This window comes from Lithobates pipiens, unplaced genomic scaffold (genome assembly GCF_037356315.1).
Source record: "Lithobates pipiens isolate NorthernLeopardFrog02 unplaced genomic scaffold, aLitPip1_a1.2 Scaffold_22, whole genome shotgun sequence".
NCBI classification, from domain to species: domain Eukaryota; kingdom Metazoa; phylum Chordata; class Amphibia; order Anura; family Ranidae; genus Lithobates; species Lithobates pipiens.
The window spans coordinates 83,640,820-83,655,902 of record NW_027507784.1 but is presented as its reverse complement, the minus strand read 5'-3'; the positions used below and the strand labels follow the sequence as shown (position 1 = coordinate 83,655,902).

The window sequence follows — 15,083 nt, the reverse complement described above, 5'->3', positions numbered from 1 at the left end:
TAGACTTTAAGCTCCTTTCTCACATTAATACATACACCTACAGTGGGTATAGAGAAGAATCACCCTTCTTTAAAATAATCACTTTTTGTTGCCTGAAATGAAGACGGGCAGTTTTTTGTTTTATCCAGTTGTATTTACTAACATCCAAGTGAAAGATGACACCAACATGTCAGAAAAAAAATAAAACAAATTCAAAAACAGAATCACTGAGTTGGAAAAGGGATCACCCCCCCCCCTGTGTCAGTATTTTTGTTGAACCAACTTTTGCTTTCATTACAGCCTTTAGTCTGTTGGGATTTTCCTCTACTAACTTTGCACATCTAAACTTTTTAATATTTGCCCACCCTTCTTTTCAAAACTGCTCATGTTCAGTTAAATTTGATGGTGACCTTTTTTGGACTGCATTCTTTAAGTCACGCCACAGAATTTCAATGGAGTTTAAGTCTGGGCTCTGACTAAGCCATGCAAGGACATTCGCCTTTTTTCCTCCAACTACTGTGGTCATTTTTGGACCGTGCTTGGACCATTTTTGGCAGGAGCCGTTAAACCTACCAGCATATTTTTGGAGTGTGGGAGGACAGACGAGTTTCTGGCGAAAACTTAGGCAAGCTCAGGGAGAACATGCAAACTCCATGCAGTTAGCGTCCTGGTTCGGGTTTCGCCATCCTGGTTGCAATGGGGGACTTCAGTGCTGCAAGGCAAGGGTGCCAACCACTAAGGCACTGTTTTGTTGAATGGCATCCTTTTACAGCTAACTAAGTATCTGGAGTATAGCAGGCCATACATGGTTGAATTTTCTTTTCCAAATCGGAAAGTTTGTTTTTTTGTGATCCGATGATGCCACCATTGATATTCGAAATTCGGCCGACCAAGCCTTCAATTTCACCTCATGTTGCTACAGAAAATAATTTTCATGGCCGGGAATCTGATTTTCTCTCTGTAAATTTTTCTTTTCTTGCAAATGTGCATTTGTTTTCTTATTACGTTTCTCGCACGATTCTCCCATCATTGATAAGAAAATCTTTTGTTTTACAAAACATTTACAACATATCCGATTCCTCAAATTTGATTGCCGCACGGAAATTGGCCATTGCTGCAGCCCACTAATGGTGCCAAATTCGGACGAAAATTCTTAGATATGATTTTTGAAAGAAAATTCTTTCCAAATTCGAACTGTTTATGGCCGATAAGTAATAAGCTCACTCTTTGCGTCTTTTGCATCAGCTGTTGGATATCTATAGAAGACATTTCTGCCTTTTCTTATGTTTTGGCATTTAACTCTATATTCCTGCATTAAACAAAGAACATTTCTGTTTACAGAGCTTATAGGTTTTCGTTTACAAAGCCCCCAAAGTGGAATTCCCAAAGCCAGAGGGTCAAATAACGTAAAAAACTATTTGGCAGGCTAACCTTTACTAAATGAACCAGTGACATTTTGATAGAAGAAAGTGTAATCTGTCACTTGACCTTAGGTGCTCCTTTATTGGATAGGTGTCCTTCCCGGATGGTGTCCAAATTGTCATGGGCAGTCCACATAGTATATTGTCTTCTCTTTTCTGTGACGCTTTGGCTTCTGAAAAATATGAAGAGGAGCTGCATAAAAATATATTGCTCTGTCAGATGCACAGCTGGCTGGTTCAAAACCATCTGAAAAATAAGATGTCACTTATTTAAAAAAAATGAAAAATGTAAAACTGTCAACAATGTTACAGCATGGTATAAACTTTTATAGAATACCCATACAACATTCCGGGTGGAAAGTTTGTGTCCTAAACTTGTAACATTTGTCATTCATCACAAATATATTCTTGTATATTGCATATTGTATTCCAGGATATCCTGTTGTAACACAAATAAAGTTTTTTTTTAAATATCTTTTGTTATTAGCCCTGATGAAGGGTGATTGGAGAAGCCCCCGAAATGCATTAGTGATGAAAAATTACCTTGAATTACCTGGATTTTCAACTACATTTGTGGTGCTCTCTGTTCTTCGCTGTACTTACTAGAATAGGCAGCGCTCCCATCCTGTCCTGGAGCTAGAAAGACTGGGCTCAGTTGAGTAATGGGGGCGGGTCAGGGGGTGGAGAGTGCTGCACTATAGAAGGTTTTCCACCTTAATGCACAGAATGAGGTGATAAACCATGAGGATTTACAACCCCTTTAAGTGCGAGGAGGAGGGGGACAGAGAGCACACCCCGCACTGCCTCTACTTCTTCCATAGTTACATAGTTAGTAAGGTTGAATAAAGACACCAGTCCATCCAGTTCAACCTGAGTGAGTGTCTACAATTGTCCTGATCCCTGTACATTGCACCTTCACATCAGTCCTTACCCTCAAGGAGCCCATGATCCAAGGTCCCCATTCATATACTAGGGCCAATTTTGGACAGAGGCCAATTAACCTACCTGCATGTCTTTGGAGTGTGGGAGGAAACCGGAGTACCCGGAGTAAACCCACGCAAGCACAGGGAGAACATGCAAACTCCAGGCAGGTAGTGTCGTGGTTGGGAATCGAACCAGTGACCCTTTTTACTGCTAGGTGAGAGTGCTACCCACTACACCACTGTGCCGCCCAAGTGCTGGGCTGACAGAAGTAGTGATGATGCTGTCATTACTCCTGTCAGCCTTATAGTAGAAGGCACTAGCGGCACCCCCATCACTACAATACACTCTGCGTCCAGGGCAGCCACCCCTTGTCCTGGCCCTGAGTAGTACATCTAATGCTACCCTCTTCCCAGTGTTGACAATGTTGCTGTCCTATGCACAGTGGAAACACACTAAGACAGGAAGTGTTACCGGCAGCACCACTAGGTCAAAAAAAAAATGCAGCAGCCATATCCTAGGATTAATAAACTTCAATATAGCAAATTTTAGTTTTTGGGTTAAAATACACTTTAAGGTGGCCTCTAAGCAGTGCTGAAATGGCAGATGCCAAGGTAAGGGATAAGTACCTGAAAACACCCTTTTCTGCCCAAAGCTCTAAAACAACAGTATGTGTTTTTTTTTGTTTTTTTTCCTTAGCGATAAGCTTCCCACCTCTACCAAGTACTGAAATATAACTTTGGGGCAGACTGACCCTTTAATTGACCCATGGGGCTGCTAGCCGACTGGTACATGTAGTCCCCGAGCCGCTGTAGTATATATCACTTTTTATTTTATTGTATGCCTTCCCTGGAAGTTATCTAATTACTTCATTCACTGAGCCACACAGCATTTTATCGATCGCAGCAGAGAGCGTTGGAGGGGTCTAATCTCTCCTCTCTGTTCCGATTATACACATTGCAGCATTTTACTGTATGAATTATTAATTATTCCATATATTAATAGTTTGTGTAGGAGGATAAAGTAATGTCAGTATCATTTTCTGTATATTTATTAGTTCTTGTTTTTTTCCCAGATTTCTCTCAGCTCTGTGGTGTTAAAGAGCCACTATATTTAATTGATAAGTTCCTGCAGAAGTGGAAAGTGTTTTGAAATTTGAGTTATAGTGTTCTTGCTTTTATGTCTTTTAATGCTAGTCATTTGTTATGGCTTATTACACCTGCGTAAAACTGATAAGCAATGATGTGTTATAGCAGAAATTAAAGCTGAACTCTAGGCAGACATAAGCCACAAATGAATGCAGCTCCATAACCATTAATGCATCAAATGCAAGGAGGGTAAATGCTCAAGTGTGACCTGTGTAATATGGACGTTGTTAGCTCTTGTGGTAGATGCGTTTTTTAGCATTTGCAAAGTGAGTTCACATCGGACAGGAATTATATTTAAAAGAGAAGCTTTGGATGTACTTCTCCTGTGGATCACAGCAGTTTGTTCTGCACTCCTTTGACCTGGTTTCAGCTGACAGCGGGTTGAAATCACCGAGCCCGTCCAGGCTCGGGCAAGATCGTGACCATGATGTCTGGATTCGCACACATGCCTGGACTGGCACCCAGCTCAGCCTCTCAGCGGGCCGCCCCGCTCTTGCCCCTCTACAGCACAGCGCTCCAGTGAGCGATGAGAGGGCAGAGCAGAGAGCTGATGACTGTCGGTCACCAGCATTTTGCTCACGGAGCCCTGAGAACCGAGTGATCAGCAGTGTTTGATCACTTGATTCTTAGCGCTCATGCCAGCTGGGGGACAGATGCAGCTGCATCCACATAGGTATGGTCCTGAAAAAAAAAACTCCATGCTTCTCTTTTAAGGGCTTAAAAAAGGTCTTGCTCAACCAGATTGCTCATGCAAGGGTTCTTCTCCAGCAAATTCAAATAACAGAAAAATACCAAGCTACCTGACTCTTAAAGCACACTCAGCCTCGGTGGCAGTACCTCACTGCACAGGCCCACTCCTGAGCACTTTCAAATAGGGTTCTCCAGCACCCGTCTCCCCCCACCCCCCGCCTCCAGTCCCTTGCCGCCTCAGCTAGCCGCCTCAGCTTTCTTGGCCTCCCAGACCCTCTTGGTAGCTGTCCCGACTAGTACTTTGGGCCAGAAGTCCTCCTCACAAGTCTCCGATTGGAACAACCAGGTCTCCAAACTGGGCAGCAACTGCTCTGAGCTATGCTCAGACCTGACTTGTAATGATCCTTCATACCTGTTCCCTCACACAGGCTTCAGGCAACTAGCAAAGCCCAGACACAAGATTGAAGATTCCTTCCTACTTAAGGAACCTTCAAGCTTCAGGTCGTGATCTGGAACCACCAAATCCTGGGAAAGCTTTAAGACACGGTTTTCTCTGCTCACAAAACGCCTGCTGGAGCTTCTTGAACTGGATCTTTCAAAGTTTGATGTCCTTTTTATTCCAATTTTCTAAACGCATTCTGTTGCAGGGCCTCGCTCTGTCACACCTAATATCTTCTTGCAAGTGTCTGAAAAGCAGTGTTAAAAGGGGGTGAGAAAAGCAGTGCTAGGAGAAGCTTTACTGCAATGCTTAATGTGCTGAAAAACTTGGAGAGAAGTAGAAGTAGAAAACACATCGAAAAAGCATGTTAAATTAAATTAGAGATGAGCTCATCTATTTGCCGCTTTGCCTTTCACTGTCCAGTCACAAACTGGGAGAGGTACAAGACCAGCAACTTTTATTTGAAGCCGAAAATGTGGACTCAGCCCTTGTCCTCCCTTTTCACTCACCCAATTACCCCCTCCATTAGAGGAGCTCCATTGCTTCTTTTTTTCTGTTTACTTTCAGCCTGGTTACATGATCTTCGTAGATCTTCCATTGGTGGCTGATTCCCCATGCAAAGAGCAATGACATTGAAAAATCAACTCCTTTTGGAGCAAAGGGAAGCCCATTCAAAATGAATAGTGCCACTCCAACAACGCACCTTTTAAAGCCATTTAGATGTGAACAGGCCCTTAGTTCAAGTCCACTTTAGTGTCTGTACAGCAGTGTTAGTCCCCTCAGGGTATGCCTAGAATGGACAGAATTCCTAGCTGCTATAAATATTTATAAGCACACCTTTACTTTTCGTTAGAGAAAAAGTTTACATTGGTTCCCTGATGGTTATCAGGTTCACTTTTCACTGCAATAATCTTTTTTTCATTTTTTGTAATGTAGGAGCACTGAACATTATGGAGATAATTTATAACATGATGGGTGGTTTGTGGTCTCAGAGACTGCTCACCAGCAACTGTGGGATCCTGCTGGACTCCCAGAGAAGTTTGCTAAAGTTTTGCGAGGAGATAGGAGTGCCACACCAGCTTGTATGGTCCTTTTTGAAAGATTTTATTTTGCAGCATCCATGTGTTTCGGGAGCTTAACACTCCATCTTCATCAATATACTTTTGGAATTGTTACTAAAATAACGATGGGATAATTGGTTTTTCAAAATGTCCTAATATTTTGTCTGATTTTAAGAGTGGGATTGGGATAGTCTTATGTTGCATTTTATCTGATGCCCTATAGTGGAGTATTTGATCCAGCAAGAATTTTTAATTGTATATTTCAGTGAAAGTGTGCAGACTCCATATGTTTACCAGTACGATTTAAGCCATCCAAATGAAATTATCGGACGCATTATTGTTTGTTTTTTTATTTTTTAATGCTGGTATTGAAAATAAAGAGGTTACTAAAGTTAGGAAAATTCTCGTATAACGATGAAAATTCAGAAGTGATGTAATTTGTTGTATTCTTGGATGAAAACAATATTGATTAAATGAAAATCCTATGATCTGGTGTCTTACTAGGAAAATGTTTGTTTTTGTCCCTTCGGATAATTGTACTAACGATCAGATTATCGTACAATCGCTTAGAAAGCTGTATTTTTCATATGATTTTCTGATCGTGTGTATGAGCCTTTAGCCAGTCACCATAGTCAGAACTGATGAAAATGTACAGTTTAAAGCAGGGGTGGCCAACCAGTGGCCCGGGGCCACATGTGGCCTGCGGAGCCCTCGATGTGGCACGCGACCTTCTGCTCTGGAATGGCGGGTTAGCAAGCCCAGATCACAGGTTGCTGACCCGTCATACCACAGCATCAGTGTTGTGAATGAAGCTGGTGGTAGAGGAAGAAAGCTGCTGCAGAGCAGAGCCACATAAGCCAATGCTTCCTGTACAGTGCTGGCTTTTGCCACAGGCAGAGTCTTTGGCAAAGTTCAGTTAACCCCCAGGATAGACACAAGTGCACTACCCTGCACCCACGGTGTGGGTAAACTGCAGCACATCAGTGTGAAAGCAGTTTTGGCCCTTTTCACATGATCGGCCCTACCCAATCGGACCCTCAATTCACCTCTAGAGCGGCAAATGTAAACAGACTTTTGACCATTTACTCCCGCCTGCCTCCAATCCTAAAAATCCGATAAAAAAAATAGAAGGGAATTTGTCCCCTTCCATCTAGGTGGATCGGATCGGAGGGCCTATAGAGTAGCCATGACCTGTCATCCACCCGCTCATTGTGGCCCACGACTTGTTACCAAGTTGCTTAAGTGGCCCTCACTCTTAAAAAGGTTGGGCACCCCTGGTTTAAAGCAAAGCGGCATGATGGATAAAAGCATGGGCAATCCCCAACATACTAATAAAAAATTAAGACTTTTCACAAATCCTAAACAGTCTTTGGTATTCTCAGTTAACCAAGATGCACACGTTTATGTACATTTAATTGTAGGGCTTCTGGCTGAAAACTGGAATCACTTGTAAGAACTTGTAAGAACATCTGTAACCACAAAAAAATTATCTTAAACTCTAATAAAATAAAATAAAAATTGGAAATGAAAGCTCCCCAGGATCTCCCTGCCCCTACTGCATCTATTTTGAGTCCTTGGGGCCTCCATATTGGAACTAAACTAGGACCAGGGACAGGCAACCAACTACATGACTGGAATTTGCAAGCGAAGGCCTTTGAGCACACGTTTGAAGTACCAATGATAAATATTAACCTGGGACTGCACTAATGGCTTTTTTTTTTTTTTTTTAACCGTTTGCCCTAAATTAACTTACTACAATCACTTCTGAAAATTCTAGTTGTCTGGTTACCTTGGGCCTCAGTACTTGGTGACTAAACCAGAACAAGCATGCAGCTAATGAAGTCAGAACTTAAAAAACTTCTGAGTTGTTTTTGGTAAGTGACTCAAAGTATAGGGTCAAAAGTTTGTAAAATCTGACCATTACAGCTCTGAGTTTATTGGACATTTAATTTCAGAGCCATAGATGTTAATATGGAGTTGCCTCCATTCCCCTTCATTCCCCTTCTGTTGCACCTGCAACAGCTTCCACGTCAATGGGAAGGCTGTCCTCAAGATTGTGGATTGTGCCTGTGGGATTTTGTGTCCATTCAGGCAAAAGAACATTTGTGAGATTACATGAGTTGACCTGGTTTAGTTTTCCAACTCCCAAAGCGGGTCTGGTAGGGTCATACTGTGCAGGCCACCCACGATCCTCCACACCAAACTGGTCAAACAAGGTCTTTATGGAGAGCTGTTTTTGTACAGGGCCTCAGTCTTGGAACAATAAAAGGTCTTCCCCCAAATTGTTACCACATTGATGGAAGAGCACAATTCTCTAAAATATCTTTGTATGCTGTAGCATTAACATTACCCTTCACTGAGAAAACCCAAACTCGATACTTTGGGGATGGGGTGGGGGCATAAAACGTTTGGTCTTATACAACGTTTGGTCATCTCAACAGCCTAGCCAGGCACCTAACCATTTCATAGGAAGTATTTAGCAGTGATAACTGTACATGATTCTTTTACAATGGAAATTTTTATATCTTTTGATAGGAGGTTGTGCATAACCAGTTTTTATTTGTTTCTCCAGAATACTTTCTTAATTTAATGTAACCGTGCTTTCTTTTTTTTTTTGTAGATGGGCCTTGGAAAAACCATCCAGGCAATTGCGATATCTTATTTCTACAGAAATGAGTGGCCTCTTCTTATTGTTGTCCCATCCTCACTGAAATATCCATGGATTGAGGAACTGGAGAAGTGGATTCCAGAGCTAGGCCCGGAGGATATTACAGTCATTGAAAACAAGGCTGATGTTGGGTAAGGGAAAGGTTCAAGTGTGGATTTGGACTGGGTGAGCAGTGCATAGAATAGCATTATGAAAGCTTACTGCAGAGCGTTAAACTGGTACAAAAATAGAAATAGGTTGTTAAAGCAGATCTCCAGCTTTAGTAAAAGAAATGGCACAAGTGTTTTAAAAATAGAAAATGTAGTACTCGCCTTGTCTCCAGCACTTCCCCCTGCAGAAACTTCTCCTCCCCACCATCTGTTGGTCCTCTCTTGGGTTGAATGATGGCCGGCATCATTAAACCCTTTTCCTGTGAGCCCGGGCTGTCATGGAATAACCCCCAATTACTACATGGGATTGGACCCCCACATTTCTAGTGCAATGTTGCAAAAAGTTGTGCTGATGTAGAATCATCTTGGTTAGGTTTCTGTTGTCTGGGTAAATTTAGTTCTTGATTATCTTGTAGCACTCAACTGCTTTAGGCTGTAATGGGTTCTGCTGGTGCAAATTCAACTACTTACCCCTGCTTTCCACTGAGTTCTGGAATATAGTGGGTGGGAGAGGCAGACCTTAGCCTGAATATTCATACAGCCAATCCTTGGTTAGTAGAGCTACCAGCAGAGGGCTGAGAGGTGTATAAATAATCTGGGGCTTAGGACAGCAGTCTCTTGCTCCTGAGGAATGAAGACCCAGCCTAAGGGCTGAGGCCCTCTGTTCTTCTAGCTTCAGGGCAGAAATAATTCTTTTTGGGGTCCTAGCTTCAGCTAAAGCCTTTTTCCGAGCACCCTGAAGCAGCACAGGAAGTGTTGCAGAGGATCCAGCCCGGAGGCATCCAGTACAGAGCCTCAAAGCCTTACAGTACACAGGGCACAGCGAGTACTATCCTCGAGGATCCTAGAGACTGTCCTTGCCACCTTTGGGAGAGCTCACTACAGTTTCTTTACCCAGGTCATACCTCTGTCATGGGGTCTCCTGCATTGTAGTTCTTTGGAAATCAAGAGGGTGGTTGCACCCTGTTGTCTGTGCTACACTGATGTCATATCAGAAATATTCTCTCTGTATTGATAATCGTCCCACCAATGCCACATGAAAACAGGAAGAGAAGCTTGCTAAGCTCCTTACAAAGCTTGTAATTCATAGATTGAGCTTGAACTCTTCCATGAGTCTGGACCAGCCATAGGAATGAAAGGGCTCAACTGGTCACATGATAGGAGCCGGATGAGGCTGGGATTGGTGCATCAGAGGGTAAGTCCGCACAGTGGGGAACTTCGGAAGCCACGTGATGATTTCCTATAGGGTTTCATCCTATATTACTAGTTTTTGTTAGATTTACATATTTTACAGCTTTACCTATGTGCCATGGTGGGGCTTGGCATCCATTTAAATGCAGCGATTATAACGCTAAAGAAAGAACAAGCCAAAACATTTTTTTCCTCTTCTGTCTGAAGGAGAATCGCATCTTGCAAAGTGACAGTTTTGGGGTACGGCTTGCTGACTTCCGACGCCACCACACTGATAAATGCTCTCAACAAACAGCACTTCAAAGTGGTTTTAGTGGACGAGTCTCACTACATGAAGTCTCGTAATGCGTCTCGCAGCAAACTTCTCCAGCCGATTGTTCAGAGAGCGACAAGAGCACTCCTGCTCACTGGGACGCCAGCGCTTGGAAGACCCGAAGAGGTAATTGAATTTATAGTTTAGCCTTTTTTTCCACTCTTTGATGGCTGCATGGGGTTTTCTTTACCCGAGCATCACAAAGCAACCCAATTCTCAGAATTTAATGTTATAATGATTTTTAGATCAGTTTTTTTTCTTTCCTCTTTCTTCTAGCTTTACATGCAGATCGATGCACTTTTCCCAAGACTATTTGGAACTTGGACGGACTATGCAAAGAAATATTGTAATGCACATGTCAGGTATTTATAGCCTTAAACTTTTCTGCTTAGTATAATCTGGCTTGTAGATGAGCTGCTTCTGTTTAGGTTAAAGCATGTGTTAACTCAAAAAATAAATAAATAGATTCTGGTCCCTTATAGCAGATTACACTGCACAGTGCTTGTGCTATGTAATCGGCTCCCCCTCTAAACTGTAAAAAAACAAAACAAAACCTGAATCTGCCATTTCCTGTATGCCCTCTCTAAACAGACCACGATAACCAAGGCTGCTCCGCCCTGATCACCGTGGTCAAAGTGCCTCCCTCCGTGATAGGCTGCCCTGCTCTGCTCTCTGTCTGTCCCCGGCCTGGCCCTGCCTCTGGCCGCTATTATTGTACTAATAAAATCTTAAATTCGTCACTGCCGGCTGGCATAGCACACTGTGTATGTTCAGATCTCCAAGATAAGAAGAAAAAGCGGAGGCTTTGAAATGCGTCATCTGACACGCCCACACTTCACTTCTGGTTCACGGACTCCTCTGAGTGTGTTCCACACTGGTGCACACACCGCTAAGCAGGAACCAGGTTGATCCTGTACATCACCCTGCTGATTCACCTGCTGTAGCCCACTGAGACGCTCCTCAGGATATAGCTCTGGATTTCACAGTGACCCCCATAGAGACCACGGACATCCTTACTTTATATGCTCGTTTCTTACTGATGCTGTGTGAGTAGCCAATTGGCTTTGTTTTACAAGCATATAAGGTAAGGATGTCCGTGGTCTCTATGGGGGTGACTCTGAGCTCTATATCTTGAGGAGCGTCCCAGCTGGCTGCAGCAGGTGAATCGGTAGGGTGCTATACAGGACTAACCTGGTTCCTGTTCAGCGGCGTATGCACCAGCGTGGAATGCACTCAGAGGAGTCCGTGAACCGTAAGTGACCTGTGGGCGTGTCAGATGACACCTTTCAAAGCCTTCCCTTTTTCTTCTGAACTTTTCTGCTTAGTGTAATCTGGCTTATAGATGAGCTGCTAATGTTTAGGTTAAAGCGTTTGTTAACTCAAAAAAAAAAAAAAAAAAATACAGATTCTAAACAGAAAAAGCGGAGGCTTTGAAATGCGTCATCTGACACGCCCACATGTGACGCTCCTCGGGATATAGCTCCGGATTTCACAGCGACCCCCATAGAGACCACAGACATCCTTACGTTTTTATATGCTCGTTTTTCACTGATGCTGTGTTGGGGGGGGGGGGGGGGGGTGTTTTGTGTGTGTGTTTGTGTAAGGGTTGGTTGGTTCTAGAGGCTGATCTTTAAAGTGGTCTTTGTCGTAAGGCCGTCTGTCAAATTGACTGCTGCGATATCTTCAGAATGTTGGCTGAAGTGGTCAGATGCGATTTAGTAGCTCACTTCAGCCAGCCATAGAGGAATCAAATCTTGGCCATTTCAGCAGGGTCCGGCCAAGAATCAATCTCTCTATCGGCAGGTTGGTAGTGTCCAAGCGGATCCATCAATCGACTTGGGTACAACCAGCCTATCAGATTTTTTTACATGCCATTACTGCCAGTGGCTATAGCCACTAACAGTAATTGTGTTCTGCCAACAGGGAAGGCTCCCCACCGGCAGAACACAAAATAGCGCTGTGGGAGGGATTTCCCCATCAACACTTACCGTATTTTTCCGTGTATAAGACGCCCCCATGTATAAGACGCCCCCCACTTTTGCAACCCAGAATTAAGAAATCCATATTTTAAACAGGTAAGACAGAACACAGTTTTATTTAGTAATTAACGTTTACATACCAGTATATTATGCATCATATCACTTTATTCAACCTCTGTTGCATCAATGTTCTTTTCTTCATCACTAGTTCCAGACAGAATTTCTTCAACTTCTTTTGCATCACTGCTGTCTTCTGAGTCACAGTCAACTGTCTCTCTGCAGCTCTATTCCCATGCTCTTTTGCATAGCTAACTACACTCAGTTTAAATTTTGCGGAATAAGTCAGTCTCTTACTTTTATTATTCTGTGACATCTTGGGCTCAAAACGCTCCGCTCTCTGCATCTGCGTAGTCTCCACACCGAACTGGATCGTATCTGCGCACTCTCCGCCTCTACCTCCATCTGACGTCACTAACCTATGGCTCGTGATTTGATTAAGTCGTTCACAAGCTATGACAATCTACGCACCTGCACGGCTCTCTCCCAGGCTGACTGACCGTGTATAAGATGCTGCTCGAATTTCAGTCTAACAATTTAAGGATAAAGTAGCGTCTTATACACGTAAAAATACGGTACTGTGTTGATGGGGGAATCGAGAGATTTTCTTTACTTGCACCCATGGTGGGAGGAAAGAAAATTGAATCATCTACGACTTGCCTGACTAATATTGCTTTTTAATCTAAGCATAGGGTAGTTTTTTTTTTTTGCCAATTTATAGTTATTAATTTGTTTATTGTAAAGTCCTTTATAGGTTATTTTCTCATCCCTCCCAACACAGAGCTTTGTTCCCCTTCAACTTTATTCTCACTTTAAAGCTGCTGTAAAACAATTTAGGATAAGAACACCCTGCTGTTTACTTGTTTGGGTTTGATTAGATTAGATTTGTTACTTGGAGTACAAAGAGTTGAAGCATGAAAATAAAAAAGGATGGAACAAAGTATATGCCGCCAAGTACATTTCCATGCAAACAGCTCTAGTTTCCGTGCTGCCTCCTGCAGGAAATTATAATAGGGTCTTGCTTGTATTTCTAAATTAGACCAAAATGGCTTCCGACGAGTTGCCATTAATGATGGTAATCCTATGTCTTGAACGCTGCTGTGTAGTGTAAAAAAATGACATCTTCACGGATGCCTGATATTAGAGTCAGTGCTCTTCTTCTGGTGCTTTGGTACAGTGCTGGGAATCTTGTCTTTCACTCTCCCTTCCTCCATTAAAGCGGAACATTACCCACAACAACATGATAAAAAGAATGTACTTTAGCAAGAAACGTACATTCCACAATAATAATTATGCCACCAAAATGAGTGTGTGCCGTATGTTGCCTCCAGCATTGTTTTTGTTTCTTCTTGCTGGGGGCTGACATTTTACTCATGTCCAGAGCCCCTGAACAGCAGTAAATCTTTAGGCTATCAGCAGATCGGCCCTTTTCAGCACAGTACCTAAAAATAGAGAACTACTGAGCATGTGCAGAGCAGGGTGAGACTGTGTATTATTGGATTTTAAACAGTATAAGCACTTGTATTTAATGTTTTACAATAATATACCTGCAAAAGGGGCCAGCCTGAAGTGATCTAGCAGGACATAATTTTCTGACTAAAGTTCCACTTTAACAAAAAGTCTATAAATGGATGATGGGAGATCTTTTTTTTTTTTATTTTTTTAACATGCCTCTCCTCTCCCCTCGTCTATTCACAATGCCTGGTATTAACCACTTCAGCCCCGAGACTCTTTTTGAGACTTGTTGTTTACAAGTTAAAATAATTTTTTTTTTTGTTGCTCGAAATTTACTTAGAACCCCCAAGCATTATTTTTTTTTTCAGACACCCTGGAGAATAAAATGGTGGTCATTGCATTTGTCTCGTCGTATCTTACAAGCGCAGTTTGTTTGGGAAAATGCACTTTTTTGTAATTAAAAAATAAGACAGTAGTAAAGTTAGCTCAATTTTTTTCTTTATTGTGAAAGATAAGGTTACGCAGAGTAAATTGATACCCAACATGTCAGGCTTCAAAATTGCACCCGCTGGTAGAATGGCGTCAAACTTGAGCACTTAAAAATTTCCAATGGCAACGCTTAAAAATTTCTATAGGTTACCAGTTTTGAGTTACAGAGAAGGTCTAGTGCTAGAATTATTGCTCTTGCTCTAACAATCGCGACGATACCTGTTTGAACACCCTTTCATATGCGGGCATGACTTGCGTATGCGTTCGCTTCTGTGTACGAGCTCGGCGTGATGGGGCGCTTTAAAAATTCTTATTTATTTAAATTTTTGTTTTTCCACTGTATTTAAAAAAAAAACAACAAACAAACAAACATTTGGGTCACTTTTATTCCTATTACAAGAAATGTAAACATCCCCTGTAATAGAAAAAAGCATGACAGGACCACTTAAAGCGGTTCTTCACCCTAAAGGGGACGTTCCGCTAGTATTATCCCTCCCCCCCTCCGGTGCCACAATCGGCACCTTTCGGGGGGGAGGGGGGTGCAGTTACCTGGATAATCCAGGTAACTGCACCCACTTCCGGCCAGACCGCCGCATGGCTCCGCCCACCGCCGCATGGCTCCGCCCCCCGTTGTGTTCTGGGAAACACAAAGTTCCCAGAGACACAGCGGGGAACCAGCGCAGCGCGACTCGCGCATGCGCAGTAGGGTACCGGGCAGTGAAGCCCTCTTGCTTCACTTCCCGATTCCCTGACAGAGGATGGCGGCGGTGGCTGCAGCGAGACGAGCGATCGCTCGTCATCTGCCGCCGACATCGCTGGAACCTGGGACAGCTAAGTGTGATATTATTAAAAGTCAGCAGCTGCAATATTAGTAGCTGCTGGCTTTTAATATTTTTTTTTTTTGTGCAGCTCCTCTTTAAATGTGGGTTCTGGGGGTAAAAAGACCTCAGGTTTTACACTAAAATGCCATAAAAAAAGAATTTGTCTTTTTGTGTAAAATAAATAAAAAAAATTTTTTTCCCCCTTGAAGAGTATTGGCTGGAAGTGACGGCTCCGGTAAGCAAATCAGCCGCAGAGACCCCTTTTATCATAAAGCGAACCGAACGGCGTTTTTGAAATATCG

At 42.8% G+C, this 15,083-nt stretch overlaps 1 protein-coding gene across 1 annotated transcript in view; it reads left to right on the top strand.

The window, feature by feature from the left end:
• ZRANB3 (zinc finger RANBP2-type containing 3) overlaps positions 1-15,083 on the top strand; it is a gene marked incomplete in the record, with an annotated part of 393,324 nt that overhangs the window by 160,413 nt on the left and 217,828 nt on the right. The window contains 3 exon segments of the mRNA XM_077447813.1: positions 8,280-8,458; positions 9,875-10,106; positions 10,257-10,342. Coding sequence (XP_077303939.1) covers positions 8,280-8,458; positions 9,875-10,106; positions 10,257-10,342 — 497 coding nt within the window.